The sequence below is a fragment of the Engraulis encrasicolus genome, unplaced genomic scaffold (genome assembly GCF_034702125.1).
Source record: "Engraulis encrasicolus isolate BLACKSEA-1 unplaced genomic scaffold, IST_EnEncr_1.0 scaffold_133_np1212, whole genome shotgun sequence".
NCBI classification, from domain to species: Eukaryota; Metazoa; Chordata; class Actinopteri; order Clupeiformes; family Engraulidae; genus Engraulis; species Engraulis encrasicolus.
The window spans coordinates 33,099-49,819 of NW_026944834.1; the positions used below are offsets into that span (position 1 = coordinate 33,099).

The following is a 16,721-nucleotide window of genomic DNA, read 5'->3' on the forward strand; positions in this document are numbered from 1 at the left end:
GAAGCCATGAGCCCTATTAAGTGTAAAAGCATGTGGAGTGGAAGCTGCTAAGAATGGCGGAACCGCGCTAAGCAGGCCTGGAAGGCCTTCACCCTCGTTGGAGACAGGTAGGCCCTGTACGTTACCGAGTCGAGGGACATGCCAATGAACACAATGTTCTGGGCTGGAAGAAGGGAACTCTTCTGCCAGTTATTGGTGAACCCCCAACTGTGCAGGTGGGTCACCAAAAGATCTGTGTGTGCTCTGGCCTGGGGCTCAGAGTCAGCACAGGTCAAAAGGTCATCCAGATAGGCTAAGACCCGTACGTCCCGCTCACCTAGCGGGAGAAGTGCGGCCTCCAAGGAAGTGCTCAGGGCTAACCCGAAGGCGAGCACCATGAACTGGTAAGACACCCCCTCAAATGCAAAGCGTAGGTATTTCCTATGCAGAGGGTAGATGTGAATTTGAAAGTAGACAATTACGATACACCCATCGCCGGAGTCATCATCTTAAAGATTTTTGGGGGGTCTTTTTTGACAGGACAGTGTGAGAGGTGGACAGGAAGCAAATTATGAGAGAGACGGGGAAGAGAGTCAGCAAAGGACCCGGGCCAGGAATCGAACCCGGGTCAGCCGTATGGCAGGCGAGTGCCCTACTGGTTGGCCAAGGCAGGGCCCAGAGTCATCATCTTAAACCGTAAGACTCTGAAGAAAGATTGAAAAGGTCTTACAGTAGGTCTAGGTCTAGGATAGGCCATACGCCACCATCCTTTTTAGGCACCAGGAAGTATCTGGTATAGAAACCATCCTCTGCCTCCAAGGGGGGAACAACAAGTGTCGCTTCTTTAACGAGTAACGTCGCGATTTCCTCTCTTAAAGCTAGCGTCTGTTCACCAAAGGCTACCGAGGGGATCACCGTGTGAAAGACGGGCGTCAAATTGCAGACGGTAACCACTCAACACTGTATTCAATATCCCAGGGGAGTCCATGCACTTGGCCCATGCGTCAGCACGCTGGGATAACGGTATAACTTGGGGTGCAGGCGACGAGGGGCCTTGGCCCGCCGCATCGACAATGCCAACCACCGACAATGCAACCGTATCTCGGGCCATTCGTGAAGTCTACAAGAAAAACAGAAAAAAAAATCAACTTTAAGCCTCGTGGTGCCGTTAGGGATAGCCTCGTTTCTCGTGGTTGGGTGACAAAAGGGGGAATTGACAACTGGTGTAGTTTGGTTCTGGGGGGCGCACGGACGTCAACAATCAAGTGTGAGTGAAGGCTAACTGGAAACGACGGTAATCAAACATTTCAAACAAGTGATTTAGGATTAAGTTTAGGGTTAAGGTTCGGATAGGGGTAAGGTTAGGGACAATGTTGGAGGAAGGGAGAGATGGCATGAAGCTGACACAACGACAGCGCTCCCCTCCCGGAATGCACGCAGCTGGGATGGTCTCTCTCTCACCCACTCTCGACGACAGCACGCGTTGCCCAACCTCGAAAAACGAGGCTATACTGGAGCAGCACCACGAAGCATACAGTTGATTTTCCGCGAGACCGGGCTTGACAATGCCATAGCGCGTCCAGACACTATGCAGCAAGTATCCATCTCAGTCCTCAACACGCCTAGGTAGGCCATTAACAGGGAAGCAACACTCAGCGCACGTACAACCTGGGCTGAGGATCTATAAGATTTCTCCCAGAGGCCAGCTGAGAAGCGGTCTGACTTGTGCGGTTGCTTGGGAGCTGTATTTGCCAAGCACACCGCCCCAAAGAGTGGGCGAGATGGCTAGCTAGGGTCCGCTCCATCCACGGAGGGTGATTCTTTATACCGTCCATACCCGCCATGTTTAGCATGGAGAAACCACCAACGGGAGTTCTGGACGAAAGCGGGCATTGCCATGACTTTTGTACAGCAATAATGTCCAAAAAAGGAGGGAGTACCTCCTGGACAGAGGGTGTCACTCGTGGGAGACCAGTGACTGCTTTTTTTGGGCGGGGGTGAGGGCCACGCGACGCCGAGTTTGTCAGCTGTTTTTCGGCATGTATCGGATGCATCGTTGGCATTCTCCCTGTCATCTAGACTGAGAACCAGTTGCCACTAACTAGATACAATCAAATAGGTTATCAGTCACCTCAGGGGATGTGGACCACTCAGTGAGGAGGAGCGCGGAATCATTGGGCTGAGCCACCCCGCCGTGGTGTGACTGAGAGTCCTCCCAATCCTCATCCTCCAAGCCGGTTTCCATTAGTAGTGCAAGCCTCTTCCTGTGCATTTTTACTGGAAGACTGCGACATGGTTCGCATGAGCCGCCTTCTAACGCCTCTCGGACAGACAGAGCATGCATCATGAGTATCTGTAGCCTTTATTTCCAACCTACAGCCTCTTGGGCAGGGGTGATTTTCCTGGGGTGGCCTTTTACAGGTAGCCTTACAGTCGCTCATCATATACACCACGAGTGACAGGATGCTTGACTGTAACCCTTGAGTGCAATCCCAACAGCTGCGAGGTGAGACCGAGAGATTCGCTGCAGCTAGCACTGCGTCCGGTAGCCTCGGTTATGTACCCAGGGAAGGTTAGCCAATTAGCTGAGTAGCTATCGTAAACAGTCCACGAATGAGTAAGACTCGCATTTTTATCACGGGAAACCCACAGGAGACAAGCGGGTGAAATCGCTGGTTAAGCGACAAGCTTGTGATTTGTTGTCATGGGTAACCGCAGGGGATCTAACAGTAGCAGCAACAGACACAGGGGTGGATGCGGTCAGAGCTAAGGATACAGTGAACAGTGAAGGATACACTGCTAGCTCTTGAGGATAACTAATAGAGATAACTAAATTAAGATATAGCACAAATGACAATTCTTATTCCAGTCATGCTAGGCTCCAGCCTTAGCAACCAAGGTAGTCGACCTGTAGGTCTGGTCTTCACACTTTCCTAATCCGCTGCTTCAAAGACGGACTGTTAAACTGAATCACAGGAGGTGTAAAATGTCGGCGTGCCCACGAAAGCAAATGGATAAAAGAGGAATTGTGCAAGCTCGCACCGCCTTTTATGCTCCTCTCGGAAGCCGGCAATGCGGGGCCAAGCAGCCTGTTGGCGGTGATTTTATAGTTTTCAATGGATGTCCCCTAGCAAGAGGACCTCCCGTAGAGAGTAGTCGAACGAATTCGACTGATAAGAAAACTTAACCCTTCCCTCCAGCGTTTTGGACATCGGCTGTGGCATTTACAGACGCCATAGGCTCAACGTTTCCTTTTATGTTCACGATTAGGCTCCTCTCCCATAGACCTCCTTTTATCAAATTGCCTTGTCTGACTGAGATCCCAAGCTTAGCAACCGTTGCAATGCTATGATTGGTCAGTTGCCGTTTTTGGGGTGCGGCTGCGGAAAGGCGAATTGGATGTCTCAAAATGTTGTCCAGCTGAACACAATATTTTTTTTCCTAGTAGGGTGATGCCAGTGGTGGCCTCTGATTGGTCGAACATCCAGAGCGGCAAGACTGCAACACGTGAGATGGGGGTGTTACAGGAGAGTCTTGAAGCCGCAGAGACGCCGACACTCGCCACACTTTAGATATGTGCCTAAACCTAAACCTTACCTAAACTTAACCTGTCAGGAAAGCAATGTTTCTTATTCTTTACTTTTGCCAAGAACGGCGAAATAAGCAAGGTATTGGCGAATTTGATGCGAAATTGTGCCCAGACCCAAAACCATGCCTAAACCCTAACCTGTCACAGGAAGTTGTGAAGGTTGACCAATGAGAAACCGAGTTTGGCCATCTGTGGCGTCCCTGTACTAGGGGGAAAAAATAGCCAGCTGAACACGGATAAAACTGAATTAGGCCTAATAATATTTGGAGAAGGGCAGGAAAGGCTAAAGATTACTACTGCCTTTGAAACTATAGGGGCTGAAAGGAAGGGATGCAGTCAGAAAATGTAGTGTCCTTTTTGGCAGTGACTTAAACTTGTAAGCACATGAAAGCCATTACTAAGTCTGCATTTTACCACCTAAAAAGAGAATTATGTTGACATGTCAAGGTTTAAGTACCAGTGGTCATGTTGAGATAGAGATCAACATTTGATTTCAAAATTATTCTAGACATCTTGCAATTTTTTTCTACATCTAATTTTGACTTTTGCCTACTCCCAAAATGTAACCTCATAGAAATAACTAATTGTCTTTTTCTCGTAGGTTTGTAGTAATTTTCAACTTGGACCACAACAAAAAAATACAGCCAAACAAGTGTGTTACACTTTAAAAGCAGTTGGAAAGTGTGTAGTGGCCAAAATGGAACAGCTATAACGGTCACTAAGTCTGTCTCAAAGCCTGTTCCATTCTTGATTGTTTGAAATGCTTGTGAGGCATTGAGTCTTGTCTTGCCAGTGTAAGACTTCAAGGGGCGGACACTCAACTTGGAGAAGCCCCCATGCGTTACTCTGCACTTCCTCTAAGTTAAAAAAGGAGTGTTTAGGAACGCTATCACATTGATATTGCTGCCTTCTGCTGCCCTGAGTCTGCCTTTACACCCTGAACGTGCACCAGATAAAAACTATTTAGACGCATGACATTTGAATAATTATATATATATAATTATATATATATAGTAATTATATTTTATTGGTATTATCGTTATAATTATATAATATTAATAGTAGAGATGCACCGGATCCTGATTTTTAGGATCCTGCCGGATACCGGATCCACTGCTTAAGATCCTGCCGGATCCGGAACCGGATACCGGATCCTACGAAAGGGTTGAAACACATAGTCTACTCGCACACGTGGACCCTTTTTATTACGTTGGCTCAAACAATTTTGACTGAAAAGCCTCGGCTACCGGATCCTGGATCCTGGAACCGGAACCGGATCCGGTGGAAAACCCTATTATCCTGCCGGAACCGGATCCGGTGCATCTCTAATTAATAGGCAAGGCAAGGCAAGGCAAGTTTATTTATATAGCGCATTTCATACACAGGTGCAACTCAATGTGCTTCACAAAGTTAACAAATGTACCGTAAATGAAAGGAAAACAGGGAAATGAATTAGAGTAAAAAAAAAACAAACATTTAAAACATTAAGATAAAACATAAGGTAAAAATAATAATAAAATAAAACATAAATAAACATAAAACCTTGAAAAACATACGCAGTCTTCAGATTTTAACTGTTCGACGACAGAGGAGTCTGGCCTCCTTTTTTCCGTTTATCTGATAGAGTCTAGAATTGTCAGGGTTTTGTCTTCTCTTATTTTACCGTCTTTTCATTCAATCCTCAGAATTTAACTGTTCGACGACAGAGGAGTCTGGCCTCCTTTTTTCCGTTTACCTGATAGGGTCTAGAATTGTCAGGGTTTTGTCTTCTCTTATTTTACCGTCTTTTCATTCAATGATTTAAGAAAGCATCTGAGAACAGCTTAGTGGGTGCATTTTTTACGTCATCTGGAAGCTGGTTCCAAAGCTTTGAAGCATAGAAGCTAAAGGCTGCCTCTCCACACTTTGTTTTGACTTTTGGAATCACCAGCAAATTCTTCTCGGTTGACCTTAGTGACCAGGGCCTCGTTTCCGTAAGGGCCTTAAGTACTACTTAACGCTACGTGCTACTTAAGTTCACACGTAACACCATCGTAGAGCTCACGGAGCGTTTCCCAAAGCCAACTTAGCAAAGAACCATCGCAGGTTGACACGTAACTCTAATAGCGCATTCAGGCCGACTGAGAACCGTGCTGGAGCCCGTTCCAGCACCTAATCGCGAACCGACCGTCGTGTTCACGCCACAGATATTTGCGTTCGCGAACCAGAAAATTGGTTCGCAATGCGAACCGCAAAATACTAGGTTTTTCTCTGCGAACCGTGACGACAGCGTGGTCGTCAGCAGGTTCATCCGGGTAACACAGTCACGTGCGCAAAAAGTTCATAGCCCGGTATGAACACTGGCAGTTCGCAGACAAACACACAAGTGCCGAACGTAACTGGTGCGAGCACCGACACCGGCTCCGTTCTGGTCGGCCTGAAAGCCATATAAGAGAAATCTATGAGTGGTCTGGAGTAGTCTTAAGGCGCTAAGATTGATCGTAGCGGCATGGCACAGTGGAGACACTCACAGGATATGAAGGGAAAAGAAGAAACCTGCGCATAAGATTGCTGTTTTAAGACGCGAGAGGCATGGCACAGTGGAGACACCCATAGGAAAAGAGGAAACTTGCGCTTCAAGTTGATGTTTTAAGACGGGAGTGTAGCCTAAATATCATGGCAGCACAGTTGACACTGAAACGAAAATAAGAAGGTAACATTAATTGCGGATGTGTAGGCCTATAAAATAAAAGTAATGTGTTTGGAAATATTTTACAGGTAGTAAAATAGTTCGACTGTGTTTGATAAACCTGGGCATAATTAAACTGTGATCAATCATAATTTGTGTGGGTGCTTCATGAACAAGAACAAGGCAAAATGAATAAGGGGCTTCTTCGACAACCAGAGACAAGAGTGTTGATGTCGGAGGGCCACTTCCGAAACTTTATTTATTTTATATTTTTTGAAGAAAAATGGTCAGCGAGTTGTTGCACCCTCTTTCATTTTCAAGTAGCCTAAGAAAGGGAAGGCGACGCCGAAAATACATGATAGTTGTAGGCGAAGGGTAAGCTATGACAAAAATGATAAAATGATAAAAAGGCAGCGATGGGGATTCGTGTAGATTTTTTGTTTTAATAACAGCAGACTGCCGTGCAAAAATGTCCTCACAGTTGTGAAAGTCTTGAGCGTGCGGTACTTTGCGCACCGCTCACCACATGTGCCAAGCTCCTCTCCCTATTCCGACTCTAGTAGGCTAAGCAATAACAAAAAGGCAGCGAGGGGATGTGTCAATTTTGATGGACATTGTTTTTCATAACAGCATGCTGACGTGCTCCCGACAGTTGTCAAGCCTTGAACGCCTTGAGCTGTAACTTTGCGCATCCCAATTTGGAACTCCAACTAGGCCTAGCCTACTTGTCTATATTAAGCTGCAGTAGCCAAGTGCACGCGCTTTATCTGGGTCTTAACGGCGTAGCTCATTATTACCGTCAGTTGGGAGTTTTGCATGATTTCATTGTGTGTGTGCATTTTATTTCATTTGCCAACAATAACTCCTGTCGATAGTTGCAAACTGCTACAAATGTAGTCCCACCCTTATAGAAAACAACTTTTGATACTGACACACGCCTTACATTTTGTAAATGGTTTAGCAGCAGATGACGGCGCAGTTCACTCCGAGTACACTTCAGCACCACATATGTGGACAGCGATCCTTAAGAGCGACGCTACGAATGATCTTAGAGGCTGTGCACGCGCGTTCATGTACGAGTGTCTTTGGGAAACAGTCGTAGGATCACTGGTTAACGACACACGTAAGGCTAAGAACCATCGTTATCGGGAAACGAGGCCCTGGGCCTCGTTTCCGAAAGGGCCTTAAGTACTACTTAACGCTACGTGCTACTTAAGTTCACACGTAACACCATCGTAGAGCTCACGGAGCGTTTCCCAAAGCCAACTTAGCAAAGAACCATCGCAGGTTGACACGTAACTCTAAGAGCAATCCACGAGTGGTCTAGAGTAGTCTTAACGCGCTAAGATTGATCGTAGCGGCATGGCACAGTGGAGACACCCACAGGATATGAAGGGAAAAGAAGAAACCTGCGCATAAGATTGCTGTTTTAAGACGCGAGAGGCATGGCACAGTGGAGACACCCATAGGAAAAGAGGAAACTTGCGCTTCAAGTTGATGTTTTAAGACGGGAGTGTAGCCTAAATATCATGGCAGCACAGTTGACACTGCAACGAAAATAAGAAGGTAACATTAATTGTGGATGTGTAGGCCTATAAAATAAAAGTAATGTGTTTGGAAATATTTTACAGGTAGCAAAATAGTTCGACTGTGTTTGATAAACCTGGGCATAATTAAACTGTGATCAATCATAATTTGTGTGGGTGCTTCATGAACAAGAACAAGGCAAAATTAATAAGGGGCTTCGGCAACCAGAGACAAGAGTGTTGATGTCGGAAGGCCACTTCCGAAACTTTATTTAGGCTATTTTATATTTTTTGAAGAAAAATGGTCAGCGAGTTGTTGCACCCTCTTTCATTTTCAAGTAGCCTAAGAAAGGGAAGGCGACGCCGAAAATACATGATAGTTGTAGGCGAAGGGTAAGCTATGACAAAAATGAAAAAGGCAGCGATGGGGATTCGTGTAGATTTTTTGTTTTAATAACAGCAGACTGTCGTGCAAAAATGTCCTCACAGTTGTGAAAGTCTTGAGCGCGCGGTAGGCTACTTTGCGCACCGCTCACCACATGTGCCAAGCTCCTCTCCCTATTCCGACTCTAGTAGGCTAAGCAATAACAAAAAGGCAGCGAGGGGATGTGTCAATTTTGATGGACATTGTTTTTCATAACAGCATGCTGAGGTGCTCCCGACAGTTGTCAAGCCTTGAACGCCTTGAGGTTGTAACTTTGCGCATCCCAATTTGGAACTCCAACTAGGCCTAGGCCTACTTGTCTTCTTAAATATTAAGCTGCAGTAGCCAAGTGCACGCGCTTTATCTGGGTCTTAACGGCGTAGCTCATTATTGCCGTCAGTTGGGAGTTTTGCATGATTTCATTGTGTGTGTGCATTTTATTTCATTTGCCAACAATAACTCCTGTCGATAGTTGCAAACTGCTACAAATGTAGTCCCACCCTTATAGAAAACAACTTTTGATACTGACACACGCCTTACATTTTGTAAATGGTTTAGCAGCAGATGACGGCGCAGTTCACTCCGAGTACACTTCAGCACCACATATGTGGACAGCGATCCTTAAGAGCGACGCTACGAATGATCTTAGAGGCTGTGCACGCGCGTTCATGTACGAGTGTCTTTGGGAAACAGTCGTAGGAAATCTAAGAACATTCGTAGGATCACTGGTTAACGACACACGTAAGGCTAAGAACCATCGTTATCGGGAAATGAGGCCCTGGTTGGTGCATACAGCTGAAACATATCCAGTAGATATGTGGGTCCCATTCCATTTAATGATTTAAACACAAGTAGCATTGCCTTAAAATCAATTCTGTAACTTACTGGGAGCCAATGCAGCTATCTTAAAATTGGAGTAATGTGGTCAAACTTCCTTGTCTTTGTAAGAACCCTTGCAGCTGCATTTTGTACCAGTTGAAGCTGTTTAATGGTCTTATTTGGGAGGCCAGTAAACAGACTGTTACAGTAATCAACTTTACTAGAAATGAAGGCATGTATTAGCTTCTCCAGATCATGTTTAGACATCAGGCCCCTACATTTAGAGACGTTTTTTATGTGATAAAATGCAGACTTAGTAATAGCTTTCATGTGACTGTTGAAATTTAGGTCACTGTCAATGAGGACCCCAATATTTTTAACTGTTTCCCTTGGTTTCAGTCCCTTCGTTTCAAGGATAGTAGCAATCTTTTGTCTCTCCTCTCTTTTCCCAAATATAATTACTTCAGTTTTTTCTGTGTTCAGCTGGAGGAAATTGTGAGACATCCATTTGTTAATTTGGTCCACGCAATGATAGAGTGATTCAAGGGGGTTGTAGTCTTTGGGGGACATAGATAAGTAGAGCTGGGTATCATCCGCATAGCTATGGTAATACTAGTGATTAATAGTAATTATTAGTAAGTATTATCAGTAGTATTAGTATTAACAATTATTTTTTGTATATCATTTTATAATTTATGATTATTATTTTTATCCATTTCCAAATGACCTACTACTAAAATGCCTAGAGATATTCATACTGGAAATTGGGTATATAGTCTCATATTTTGAGATACTTATATCAAATTTGAAGTAATCACCTGTTTGAGTCTATTTTTAAGGTCATGCTTCTCTTACAATCCTGTGTCATAGTTTCATAGTACTACAAATATATGCCTACCTGTCTCTCTACTGCAAAAGATTGAGCTTCAGTGTTCATTTCAATATGGAGTGTTTTTTCCAGGTTTCCAGGAAAAAAATGTTCATAGGCTTTCTCTGTTATGTTTTTGACTTTCACATGAACGTCCTATGAACTTTGACAGATTTATTTCTTTCAAAGGGCTGTGGGGTTATGGCCTGCTTTAATGTATTTGTGGTTGTTTGAAGGCAAATAAACTTAAAGACAAGGCTGTTTCTCAGGACAGCATTATATAGAATGTTGCATTGTGATTGCATTCCTAAATATTCTGAATTCAATTTCTTCATATCCACAGAAACAAGAAAAAGATTACAGAGGAGTTAAAGCATTTAGACATTGCTCACCCCGAGGTTCAACAATTGCGTATTCTTGTGCATGGCCCAGTTGGTGCAGGAAAGTCCAGTTTCATCAGCTCCATTGCAAGTGTCTTTAGGGGTCGCATGGTTCAAGCTGCTTTGGTTGAATCGTCTATTGGCGGCTCCGGCCACAGCTTCTCCACAAAGGTGAAGTATCATTCTAATGCATGTCTAAGATTTTCAGATTTTAAATTGTTCATAGAGGCATTTTTACACTGACAACAATATTCCTGATCTCATGTTTTCTTTATAGTTCAAATCAACAAAATTCAAAGATAAAGACAGGAACGTCCTGCCTTTCGTCATCAGTGACATCATGGGACTGGAGGATGCAGAAGTGGCTGGGGTTCGTACTGATGACCTTGTGATGGCTCTGGAAGGTCATCTCAAAGATGGCTACCTTGTAAGAAGCACACACACAAATTCTTTAGTGCAGTAGCTTCTAGATGAAATAATAACATTTATGTCCTCCTTTATCCGCTTCAGGAACAAGTCTACTCCAATCTTCTGTATTATTCAGTTTAACCCTGCAGGATCTGTGCAAAAAGAGAACACATTCTACAACAGTTGCCCGACCCTGAACGATAAAGTCCACTGCCTTGTCAGTGTTGTACCAGGAGACAAAATTGGACTGTTGAATGATGGACAGGTCCATACTGTCATCCAAAAACTCCGGGAAATCAGAAAGAAAGCCACTGCGCTGAGTATGTACTGCATATCCTCTTAATTCACTGTCTATCAGTATGTTTAAAAAGTGAATTTAATAAAGCATTTGAATCATGAAAATGTCTCTGATTAATATGTGTGGATTTTACATGCTTTTCCGTTAAAAACGGTAAGGACTTAAATGAAATAATTTTGGCCTTACTTCCTGTAGCAATCCCTCAAGTTATTGTCATGACAATGGTGGATAAAGCCTGTCCTGAAGTCAACAAAGATCTGAAGATGATCTACAGGAGCAAGAAGATCAAAGAACAGGTGTGTGTGTGTGTGTGTGTCTGTGTGTGTATGTGTGTTTGTGTGCGCACGCGTGCGTGTGTGTGTGTGTGAGTTTGTTATACCACTACGTATTGTGAGGACCACAACCTGGCATTTCATGTTTGCTGTGAGGACATTTGTGGTTGTGAGGACATTTGGGTTGATCCTCACAGCCACTAAATATGTTATTTTTGTTATGGATGAAAAACCTTGAAGTGGAAAAACATTTGTTTACTGACAAGTTAGGCTAAGGGATTCTTTTACAGTTTAGCATTTACTAGTTTTGAATGGAAGTAAAATGCATTGGAGTCAATAGAATGTTAGTAAGAAAAATAGTAATACAAGTGTGTGTGTGTGTGTGTGTGTGTGTGTGTTCAGATGCTGGAATGCCAAAACAAGTTGGGTGTCCCCATGAACTTCATTTACCCAGTTAAGAACTACCATGAGGAAGCTGAACTGTGTGATGATGTTGATATTCTGCTTCTCTATGCTCTGAAGAACATCCTCAACTTTGCCAACGACCATGTGGAAGATCAACTGGAGGACTGAAGCTATTACTGTAACAGAACAGACTGTGTGTAGACTTTAGCCGTAGACTTTAGCCTGCCATGTGCAGCACAGAAAAATGCAAATGCAAAACTTTTTATTGAGTTTTTGATGTAGGCTAGATTCTTCTTCACAATAAGTAACATGGTTACTGTTAGGTTAAATAATCCCATCAATGAATACTGTGATGATTGATCTGAATAAGGGGTTCACTGATATACTTTGAAGTTTTATTAAAGGGTATCACTATTAATTGGTGTGAATTAATTTCATTTCATTGCTTCCTGTGTCTTCAATATGATGACAATTGATAGTGACTATCAAGTTCATCAGTTTAACAGACACATGCTTTACCTGAAGGGGCGCCCTACGTATCAGTACTGATATGAAGGTGTTGGTCCGAATCAACTGCTGTGCCCTCTCTCTCTCTCTCTCTCATGACCAAGGATGGATTACTGCACGGGCCTACCGGGCCTAGGAACAGGTGCCCAAGAAGCTTAAGGCTCTATATTTCCATTCTCACATTGTGTTAAATATCTTAACTTTCAACATAAGGTCTCTAACATATGGCCTAAAATCCTTAAACTGTCGGACCTGAATTCTCAGATTCATTGGTTCAAATCCTCGTGGTAGCAACATGATGATGAATCAACTAATTCTTAATTTCGCAGGGTAGCCTTCTGTCAAACCTGACCAAGTAAACAAACAAATTATCTGCGAGCCTGGCCTAGTGGTGAAGGCGGCAGAATGCTACCTTTATCATTGTGAGTTCGAATAGGCCTAGTGGATAACTGATATTTGTTAGAATCTCTTGAACTAGGCCTACATTTCATTCATAGGCCTATAATGTGACTCATTATATTTCTTTCCGGTTTAATTGGCTGCGGTTGCGTTTATGGGCGATAACTCACGGTCGCGCGCCGACCTCCACAAAATGATGCTCTCTCTCACTTCCACGATAACACATGGGTCAGCGTTAAATTTGATTTGAGTGTTCCACAATCACAAGTCATTAAAGCAACACTCCGTTTTTTTTTTTGACACAGGACCTCATTTCCGAGTCAGCCATAGTGTTAGAAGTGTGTCCAGATCGTTTTTTTGAAATTCCATGCAGTCCTTGTAAAACCGCAGGTCGATGTTGCTAGGCTAGCGCAAGTGATCCACCTTTACTAGCATGACCCAAAAAAGCAGTCTTAACAAATTCAATACGCAATCAAATCACATCAATTATTATGCCAGACTGTGGATGTGAAGGTTTGTGGTGATCGAATACTGTTTCAAATAAAACTGACCTGGCCTTACATGGATTTTTGTAATAAGGTGAACTACTTTCTCCCAGTCAGCGGAATTTTACCTTGCTCTCGACAGCTGTGATCAGATGTAAACCCACTTCAACAGTGAGACGCCAGGTAGAACTACAATACTCTACATTACTGCGTCTTTTAATGTATGGTGGATTATAAACCAACAACGTGGCAACATGGTAAATAAATGTGTATAAAATTGCGACAATAGAGCCCATACAGAAACGTTCTCATTCTTTTCCTGAAAAAGACCCGGATGAAGAAAACTAGCTCCTATCTGCAAGAGATAGTAAACACATCAGACACTACGTAACAGCTAACAGGGTGATCTGCAGTGATCATTTCAGCCCTGACGACTTCATAAAGTCAATCAGAATAGCCGCAAAGAAAAGTCTGAAAACATCTGCGGTGCCATTCACCTTCCCAATCCCTGGTGTGCCACAGCCACTGTGATACCAACAGTCTCCGAAGATCACGTTTGTCCTACAAGCTTACACAGGCATTCTGCTGCTGTCACTGTAGCAGTGTTTACTGATGATGATTTAGCTAAGGTTACCTAAAACCTTTGCTGTGCTTTACGTGCTATGGCTGGTGTGTCTTCATTGCAATAGTTACACTGTTTACATAAACTTAGGCGGCAGCTTCGTTCTTCAACTAGGGAACAACTCACAAAATGTTTTAATAACTTACCGCATTGACAACTGGCCATTGGGTCCATGTATTTTTTCTCGACTGAGAAGAATGTTTCTAGCAGTCCACGATTGAGATACAAGTCCTGGTGCTCCGTTATGCACACATCTCGAGATATGCTGTGGCATCTAGACTATGGAACGATGCAATCTCCATCTCTTGCATCTGTGGGGAAACTAAAGCTGGGCATACACTGTGCGATATTTTCACTCGTGGGTCTTAAGCTTCTGCTCACACTGCACGATGGAATTTCACTGTTTAAAAGTTCACAACTCACGACTCACGTCCTCACACTACACGAGCCGACAGTCGGATGCGAGCGAAATGCTTCCACCATACGACGCGACAGGCATGTTTCCCCGGTCTGCAGAGGACGGAACATGCGCACCTGTGGTGGAGATGAGGTCGCGCTCAACAGCGAATCGCACGGCCCATATTAATTTGTGCATGTGAAGTGTCAAATCGGTTCGTAGCAATGCTTTAACTGTGCGATTTACGCACGAGCCACGACCAGAATTTCAGAGCGTTTTGATTTTCTTGAGACCCTGCGATTGCACGATCGTGAGGCGAAATCGCTTGTCGTTACCCCATGTACACTGCACGATGCGAGACTCACGATTGACCTGCGATTGAGCAAGAAATCGGCCCGACTCTCAAAAAGTCGTGCGAGTGCCAAATCGGGGCAAAATCGGGGCAAAAGTCGCACAGTGTAAGCCCAGCTTAAGTCCCAACTCGGCAGCAAAACATTCTTCTTCTGTCTCCAATGCCTTGCAATTTCGGCACTGACACGACACCAATCCCCTGTTATTCTGTTCCGGCTTTCTGCTACAGTTTCAGTGGCTACCTCATACAGACGCGCGCTCTCGTTCGGACCTTTTCAAATCCATCTAAACTAATGCAGTATATTCCGGCTCATACAGGTATGCTTCTGAATTTGCTCGTCCTCGTCATCAAAAGCGTAGGGTTCTCCGAACATTGCCATTCTTTTTTATGATCAGGGTTCGTCTGGTCGTAGTTCTAGCAGACAGCTGCGCTCAAAACAAACTTGACAGTGAGAACCGGTAACACTGGTGTTAGATATCAGTCCGCGACTGCAAAATCAGGAAGTAAGTTGCTGCGGATGAGCAATGTAATTCTAAGGTTGGTTTACTCCCTAAATCTCTCTATCAACGTGGGTATTTGTGTCGATAGCCTGGCGAAGTAATTGACGTGCTTTGAGTGTTTATTGAACTTGTTAAGACTGCTTTTTTGGGTCATGCTAGCAAAAGTGGATCACTTGCGCTAGCCTAGCAACATCGACCTGTGGATTTACAAGGACTGCATGGAATTTAAAAAAAACGACCTGGACATGTTTCTTACACTCTGGCTGACTCGGAAATGAGGCTCTATGTCCAAAATCCCGGAGTGTTGCTTTAATTCCATACACACACCCCATGACATTTATTGAAACGGAACGGATACAAATTAGACACAAGAAAAAAAAAACGTTGAAAAAAATGAAATGAAAAATGATATCAATGCCTGCCGTAACATTTCATTGCACACCAGATGCCGCCAGGGAGAAATCAGGCTTCGAAAAATGCATCGAATACTTCGAACCTTTTTGCCTGAAAGCCTCATTGGTTCAGGAAGCCTCATTTGCCCATCACTAAGCTAAGCTGGGCTGGGCTGCCTTGCCTGCCTTGCCTGCCTGCCTGCCTGCCTGCCTGCCTGCCTGCCTGCCTTGCCTGCCAGCCTGCCTGCCACACACACACACAACACGGTACTACTGGAGGAAATAAACCAGCTTTGATTCATTCTCCAACGAGGGGAGAACACAATCAGAGGGAGAACGATGAGACAGTATTTCTTTGAGTTCAAGGAGTTACAGGCACCTGCTGTCATGATCCATTGTGCGCACCAGCAACTAAACCAAAACACCCTTGTTTTCGAGCCCACCCCCGTACATATTAGGTTGAAAACATACAGACATACAAATGATCTTTTGTTCAGGCTACAGATGGCAGAAGACTCTGTAATGACATCTGATAGGTTTAGAGTTGTTAGGACGATGCCATTATGGGCAAAAGCGTTTGCAGTTATAGTTCTACTTCAAATTGCCGTTTTTACAGCTTTTTGGCTAGAAAGCAGCATTTTGGCGAATTCCACTTAATTTCAACAGATGATTATGAAAGAACGGAAAGGGGTAGAGAGACACCGTTTTTTTCTGATGACAGATGAGCGTTCTGTGTTTTGATAGGTATGGTGTTGACATAGACACAGAACTCAATTTTCTGTGAGCCTCCAAAAAACAGCCAAAATGCTGAAAAATCTCTGGCACTCTGGGTTACTCTTTTATGAAAATGGCTGGCAGCCAATGAGTTAAGTAACAACCTAAACCATTTTTTTCTTTAAGAAATTCCTCAAGTTGTTGTCATGACGATGGTTGATAAGGCCTGTCCTGAAGTCAAGAAAGACCTGAAGATGATCTACAGCAGCGAAAAGATCAAAGACAAGGTGTGCGTGTGTGTGCGTGCGTGCGTGCGTGTGTGTGTGCGCAAGCGCGTCTATGGATGAGGGTGAGGGTGTGTGTTAAGAGAAGGTGTGTGTGTGTGGGACATTCTTTGAGGGTAAATGTATTTTTGTAAATATAAAAGCTATGAATAATAAACATGCACTGAACAAAAACACACGTGTGTGTGTGCGCGCGCGTACTTTAATGTCACTTTAGATGCAGGAGTGCTCTAACAAGTTGGGTGTCCCCATGAACTATGTGTATCCGGTGAAGAACTACCATGAGGAGACTGAGCTGCGTGATGACATCGACGTGCTGCTCCTCTCCGCCCTGAAACCCATTCTTACCTTCGCCAATGACCATGTGGACAGTCCAACTTCGCAGAGGCCAAATTTCAACCTCCCGAAAAGATTGAGTTCCTTCAAAATCTGA

General features: G+C 44.0%; 1 protein-coding gene across 1 annotated transcript; it reads left to right on the forward strand.

Moving 5' to 3' along the window:
- Positions 1–1,567: 1,567 nt before the first annotated feature.
- Positions 1,568–16,721, forward strand: LOC134442251 (interferon-induced protein 44-like). Its single transcript, XM_063192495.1, has 10 exons — positions 1,568–1,605; positions 10,217–10,424; positions 10,531–10,680; positions 10,798–10,981; positions 11,155–11,255; positions 11,634–11,780; positions 13,317–13,414; positions 14,794–14,846; positions 16,191–16,291; positions 16,506–16,721. Exons 1-10 carry the CDS (start codon positions 1,568–1,570, stop codon positions 16,719–16,721), a joined length of 1,296 nt encoding a protein of 431 aa, XP_063048565.1.

Bases quoted from the DNA above. Each gene is read 5' to 3' on its own strand.
- LOC134442251 (XM_063192495.1), top strand. From the start codon at position 1,568: ATGCAGCAAGTATCCATCTCAGTCCTCAACACGCCTAG. The intron at 14,847-16,190 runs GTGAGAACCGGT...TTTTTCTTTAAG, and splicing joins CGCTCAAAACAAACTTGACA to AAATTCCTCAAGTTGTTGTC. The intron at 16,292-16,505 runs GTGTGCGTGTGT...ATGTCACTTTAG, and splicing joins GCGAAAAGATCAAAGACAAG to ATGCAGGAGTGCTCTAACAA.